This window comes from Phaethon aethereus, assembly GCF_964289735.1.
Source record: "Phaethon aethereus genome assembly, chromosome: 15".
In the NCBI taxonomy this organism is placed as follows: Eukaryota; Metazoa; Chordata; class Aves; order Phaethontiformes; family Phaethontidae; genus Phaethon; species Phaethon aethereus.
Genome location: NC_138591.1, coordinates 4,048,714 through 4,055,203, shown reverse-complemented (window position 1 = coordinate 4,055,203; position 6,490 = coordinate 4,048,714). Strand labels below are relative to the sequence as shown.

Sequence of the window (6,490 nt, the reverse complement as noted above, 5' to 3'; positions counted from 1 at the left end):
GGTGATTCACGGCCGATGGCATTTCCCGGCCACGGTGCGGGGGATGTGGGAGAGAACAAAAAGGGCTTTATCTGCCGGGGCCGGCACGCCGGGCAGCAGCGCAGGATGGGGCCGGACGGGAGCTGAGCGCCCGCAGCCATCCCGTCTCGGCCAGTCCCGTCCCCCCAGCCCCGCAGGACCACGTGCCAAGGAAGGGAGGACGCTGGGCCGTGGGGTCTGGGGGAGGGTCTCTCTTCCCCGTGGGGATGGTTTGCGGGAGCAGGGCCATTTTCGGGGCAGCACGGACCTGGGGGGCTTGGGATGCCGCCGTGCCCTGCCGAGCCTGGAGCACAGGAAGGGGCAGGTCGATGCCCGCGGGCAGAGCCCACCACCCAGGGCTGCTCTCGCCCCCCAGAGATCGCCCTCTGCCCCAACAACCACGAGGTCCACATCTACCGCAAGGACGGGGCCAAGTGGAGCAAAGTCCACGAGCTGAAGGAACACAACGGGCAGGTGACGGTGAGTCCCGGCTGACGGAGGGGACGGGACACGGCTGGCGGGTGGCCCTGCCCTGGAGATGGTCCCAGCCCCACTTGGTGGCACCGGCAGCTTCTGGATGAGGGTTGAGCAGTGGATGGAGGAGAAGGGAGTAGGTTGTGTCTACCTCTCCTGGCCCCAATCCAGCATGTCAGAAGGCACCCAAGGGTGCGATGGATGGGATGGGAGAGTGGAGAGGATGGGGGGGTGGAGTGGGATAGGACAGATGAATGGATGGACAGATGGTTGGGAAGGGATGGATGGATAGAAGAGATGGGGTGGAATGGAATGGGATGGGGTGGGACAGATGGGAAAGCATAGGGTGGGTGATCTGGGATGGATGTGGAGTAGGGCAAAGAGGGACTCTGGAGTAAAGACAGAACAGCTCTGCCTTCAAATGGCCTCCAGCCCTGAGTGACCCATCCCCATGGCTCCCTGTGCCACCATCACCCCTCTCTGCCTCCCAGGCATCGACTGGGCCCTGAGAGTAACCGGTTGGTGACATGTGGGACCGACCGCAACGCCTATGTCTGGACCTGAAGGGCAACATCTGGAAACCCACCCTGGTCATCCTGCGGATCACCGGGCCGCCCGCTGCGTCAAGTGGTCCCCCAAGGAGAACAAGTTTGCCGTGGGCAGCGGCTCCCGACTCATCTCCATCTGCTACTTTGAGCAGGAGAACGACTGGTGAGGCTCTGCCATGGCCTCGCTGGGTCTGTCCTGGGGGAGATGGGTGGGGAGATGGAGAGATGGATGGGGAGATGGATGGATGGATGGGTGGGTGGGTGGGTGGGTGGAGGGTAGTAGAAGGGACATGGATTGGGAAGTAGGAGACCGGAGGATTTGGACGTGAGACAGGAGGAGATGGGGAGACAGAGAGGAGCTGGAGGAGGAGGTGGAAAGGAGACATATGGGGAGATGGCGGGAGATGCTCCAAAACCCTGCTGCTGGAGATGGGACATGCTGTCCCCATGCCCCGGCTGCTGCTGCAGGCTGGTCACCCAGGGCAGCTCCTGGGGTGCCTGTAGCCCCGACCGCCCTCAGCCAGCCCTCCAAAAAAACCGGGGGGGAGCCCGGGGTGGTGGCACCAACCGCTCTCCCCGCAGGTGGGTTTGCAAGCACATCAAGAAGCCCATCCGCTCGACAGTGCTCAGCCTCGACTGGCACCCCAACAACGTCCTCCTGGCTGCCGGCTCCTGCGACTTCAAGTGCCGGTGAGGAGCAGGAGGGTGGGCAACCGGGGGGTGGGGGGGCTGAGGTTCGGGGAGTCGGTTGGGGTCCCACCCTGGCACAGCACAGAGCTGTGTGAGGCAGGGAAGTGCCCCGGCTTGCCTGTGGGGCAGACTTCACCCCTCCAGGTGCCGCTGGGAACTGGGGCTGGGGCGTAGGGGAGAGGCAGGGAGGGCTGGGAGGTGCCCTGGGGACCATCCCGATGTTACAGCACCCAGTGGGGCGCAGGAGGCGGTGGGGCACCCCATGGGCTCCCGCGGGGAAACTGAGGCACGCAAGGGGGCAGGGATGGAGGCAGCTCCGGTGCTGTGTCCAGGGACACATGGCAGGGCGCTCTGCCCCCCAGGATATTCTCAGCCTACATCAAGGAGGTGGAGGAGCGGCCCAGCCCCACGCCGTGGGGCTCCAAGATGCCCTTCGGGGAGCTGATGTTCGAGTCGAGCAGCAGCTGCGGGTGGGTGCACAGCATCTGCTTCTCGGCCAGCGGCGCCCGCGTGGCCTGGGTGAGCCACGACAGCACCCTCTGCCTCGCCGATGCCAACAAGAAGATGGCGTAAGCAGTGCTGGGGAACAGAGGGGGCTGGGGGGGCCTGGGAGGGCCACCCACTGAGCCGTGGGTGGCAGGGGGTTTGTCGCCCAAAACTGACCTGGGGATGGAGGTGTCTGGGTTGGGGTGGGGATGAAGGGCCAAGCGGACCTGGTTGGTGGAGGCGATGCATCCTCTCGTTGCGGTCTTGTGGCTTCCACCTGCGTCACGAGCTGTGCCAGTCTCGGTGCAGAGCGGCTGAAGCTCGGCTCCCTGGTAATGCCTTGCCCTCCCTTCCAGCGTTGCCTCCCTGTGCACCGAGACCCTGCCCCTCCTGGCCGTCACCTTCATCACCGAAAACAGCCTGGTGGCTGCGGTGAGTCCGGGCTGGGGACGCAGGGCGGGCACCGTGCCGGGAGCCGGCAGGAGGGTGCTGAGCTGGGCTGCCCGGTTCCTCAGGGCCACGACTGCTGCCCGATGCTGTTCACCTACGAGGAGAGCCAGGGCGCGCTGACCTTCGGGGGGAAGCTGGACGTCCCCAAGCAGAGCTCCCAGCGCGGCCTCACCGCCCGCGAGCGCTTCCAGAACCTGGACAAGAAAGCGAGCTCGGACACGGCCAACGCCGCGCTGGACACCCTGCACAAGAACAGCATCAGGCGCGTACTCGGGGGATGGGTGGTGATGGGGTCAGACTCTGCTGGGTCACCCAAGGGGCTTCTTGGGGGTGCTGGCTGCTGAGCATCCCCCAGCTCTGTTGCTGTCTGTCTGGTCCGGGAGCTGGGACAGCACTGGAGCATCCCTGGGTATCCCTGGGAATTCCTGGAGCATCCCTGGGCATCTTTGGGTATCCCTGGGCATCCCTGCACATGGGTGGGGGAGATAGAGGGGTCCAGCCCCAGGAGCTGGGACAGCCGCAGAGCATCCCCGGAGCATCCCTGCACAATGGGGGGGGGGGGGCGGGATGAAGGGGTCTGGCCCCACTTCCACCCGCAGGGCTTGGCGAGGGCCCAGGGCTGACTCCCCGCCACCTCTTTGTGCCCCGCAGCCAGATCTCGGTGCTGGCGGGCGGGAAGGCCAACTGCTCGCAGTTCTGCACCACGGGGATGGACGGCGGCATGAGCATCTGGGACGTCAAGGTGAGGTGTCCCCACAGCACCTCGCTCCCCCCAGGCTGGGGGTACCCAGCACTGGACCCTCGTTAGCCACAGCTCTAATTGCAATCCCCCCACCCCGCTGCTCTGCAGCTCTTTGCTTTGGTGGTGGTGGGCCCCATCCTGCCCACAGGGGTCCCACAGTCCTGGGTGGGACCCCCTTTAACCCAGGGCTGGGTGGGGGACACCCCTGGGTGGCACTTCCACAACTCACCATCGGGGCGGGGGGGGGGGGAGGGTTGAAGCCAGCCTTGCGCAGGGATCCAGCACCCTCTCCTGGCTTTCTCTTTGCCCCCACGGCTTGAAAAATGAGCCAAAACCAGCCGAAGTTGGGACCTGCTCCCCACGGGGAGGGGTTGGCACCCCAGGGGAGAGCTTCCCTCCAGACCGTGCCCCCCGTTAGCTCCCCAACCACCTCCAGCTGCCTTGGAAAGCAAAAAGCTGTTGACAGACGACCTCCCGTTTCGTTTCAGAGCCTGGAATCGGCACTGAAGGATCTCAAGATCAAATGAAGGAGCCAGCCGGGAAGGGCATCCCGGCTGCCAGCCTGCCCCTGCTACTCCGTCCCTGCCTGCCTTCCCCTGCCAGCCCCCGCGCCACGCGAGCCGGCCGCGATGCCACCAGCGCGCTTCCCCGGCTGCCAGCCAGCCCCGGCGGCTGCTCTCAGACAAAGACAACATTTTTTTTTTTTTACTATTTTTGTTACCATCCTACCCGATGCTGGTCATACATCGCTTAAAGAAATCAAAAATAAAGTAAGGATTTTCCTGTATAAACCCAAAGATTTTTTTTTTTTTTTTAAACAAGTTCAATGCGAACACATGCGTGATTAGAGCGTGTCACGGCCGCTGTGCCGCATCTCACCGCCGGGGTCACGTCCGTTCTGCTGCCAGCCCTGAGGATGAATCGTGGGGATAAAGGGAACGTCACCTCCCCGTTCCCTGCTCCAGCAGGATTTCAAAACAGGATTGGCATGAGCGAAAAGGTAGTGGGAAGGATGGAGGTGGCGTGGCCAGGCAGGTTTCTCTCATTGCTCCCAGCACTGAGCTCCTCCTGGACACCGGTCAAGTCCCGTCAGGCGGGCAACCCCACGCCTGGGGAGCCGGCTCGAAAACCTTGGGTTCCCAAACCACTCCTGCCCCTTTCCAGCCCGTTACCGCAGGCTGCCAGGCACCTCCGACTTCCACCTCCCGCACCTCCCACTCGGGGTACGAGCAGTCCCATCTCACAGCCGCCTGGGAGGACAAAGCGGCTCCTGGGAGTGCCGAGGAGCCTTCGAAGAAGCTGTAAGAAAGTGGATAAATCTTTCTGTTGCAGAGCAGGGTTTAAAGGCATGTAGTAAACAACGGGCAGGGTCACACATTTCATAGCGGGTATGACAGAGTGATGAAGTGGTTGGTAAGGGCTTTGGCAAAGGCAGAAGAACCAGTACCTGGGCAGGTGTGTTGGGGCAGGCAAGACGCCCAGCCCCTCCTCCAGCATTGCCCTGCCTTAAACCGAGCGCCTCTGCAAGGGAAATCCTACATTTTTCACCAAAAGGGAAAGGAACCTCTGCAGTGTAACGTGGTTACCCCTCCTGGGATGAGACCTCGCCATGACAGCTCGGGTTAAACCCAGCCTGGTGGTGCCCCACAAAGCAGACCAGCCCGTACGTTGATCACAGCCCAGCAGGAGACTGCTGGCTGGCAGAGAGGGACGGTAGCATTCGGATTCTGGGCCAGATGTTGGCAGCAGAAGGTATGTCCTACTGGGAAAATATTTTTGCACTCATTTTCACACCTCATGTGAACAAGCCCCATCCCTCTCCCCCTCCAGCTGCGGCTCCTGCCCCGCTACATCCCACCGCCCTGGTCCATCCGCCTCCCTGCGTCCCCAGGCCCACCCAATCCTCCTGCGTCAGTTCTCTGTCCCCTTCAAGTCCGGAAAGCGCCGGCGTCCCTGGCACAGGCTGACAGCAGGGCTCCCTGGGGCGCAGCACGTTGGAGCCTCTCCGCCTGCACTACCCCAGCCCTACACTGTGGAAGAGGACAGCTGACAGGGGTGACAGTTCAGGGACCGGCCGCCTGACACTGTGACTGGGTTAGACAGCAGCCTGATGGTAACTGTCTTCTCCAGCGTGGTAACCAGATTGTGCAAGACGCCCATCAGAGGCAGCAGGAAAAGCGTTGTGCCTTCAGGCTCCATCTGCTGAAGGAGCTCCTGAACCTCCAGACAAATTCCACACCACAAACGCCCCAGCACCAGCAAAGTAGTGGACACAGAAGTCACCACACCGCCAGACTGCTGCTGCCCCTTGCATCTCAGCAGCAGCCCGTGTTCACTTACACACACACAAGACAAGGACAGAGCAGTTATGATAATTTACATTTTAATCAGCCAAATATACAAGTTCTGTTGTTGTTTTTTAAACTTTATCAAGTTTTTTTTCCATCTGGGTCTGATACAATTAATGTTGTTGTGTGTTTTTTTCCTTTAAACAAAGGATGATGTGGTTAAAAACTGGCACTATCCCTAATAAGGAGAAAAAAAAATTAAAATGAAGAGGAGGGAAAAGGGGAGACTGGCTGCAAGAAGGGAGGGATGAAACCGGGAAGGAACAGCACTCCAGATGTCCATGAAGTCAGGCTCCCAGATTATACTGCAACACCCTGCAGCAAAATTTTACGGGCCATTTGCCCAAAGGGTTTCCTCGGATACGTTATCCTTTGGGCTTTCACTAGCAAGTCAAAGTTCCCCACCCCATGCCCCACCCTACAATGACCCCACAATCTATTTTCTTGCAATCTAGTATTTGAAGCATCTCCCCTCCCGCACAGCTCCCTCCCACCCTGTCCCCTTGTCTATGAGTTCTTAATCCTAAAAACGGCAAAAACATTCAGGTTTCCAAACTGTTACAGAGAATTGCTGTTCAGCACAGTTCTGCACCGAAGATAGCAGCTGCCCCTAACCCCAAATGGAAATCTGTGCCAGGATGAAGACAAACACATCGTCGGTATCTCTTGGAGGTGAAGGTGACTTCGATGCTGCAGTACACCCTACGTGGCATCGATGGTACGCAACACGACAG

General features: G+C 60.8%; 1 protein-coding gene across 1 annotated transcript in view; it reads left to right on the top strand.

Moving 5' to 3' along the window:
- LOC309410369 (actin-related protein 2/3 complex subunit 1B-like) overlaps nucleotides 1–4,647 on the top strand; it is a gene marked incomplete at its 5' end in the record, with an annotated part of 7,873 nt that extends 3,226 nt beyond the window's left edge. Inside the window, 11 exon segments of the mRNA XM_082006751.1 lie at nucleotides 395–502; nucleotides 984–992; nucleotides 995–1,051; nucleotides 1,054–1,095; nucleotides 1,098–1,203; nucleotides 1,623–1,730; nucleotides 2,093–2,299; nucleotides 2,573–2,648; nucleotides 2,732–2,932; nucleotides 3,322–3,408; nucleotides 3,897–4,647. Coding sequence (XP_081862877.1) covers nucleotides 395–502; nucleotides 984–992; nucleotides 995–1,051; nucleotides 1,054–1,095; nucleotides 1,098–1,203; nucleotides 1,623–1,730; nucleotides 2,093–2,299; nucleotides 2,573–2,648; nucleotides 2,732–2,932; nucleotides 3,322–3,408; nucleotides 3,897–3,935 — 1,040 coding nt within the window. The 3' untranslated portion in view covers nucleotides 3,936–4,647.
- Nucleotides 4,648–6,490: the final 1,843 nt, after the last annotated feature.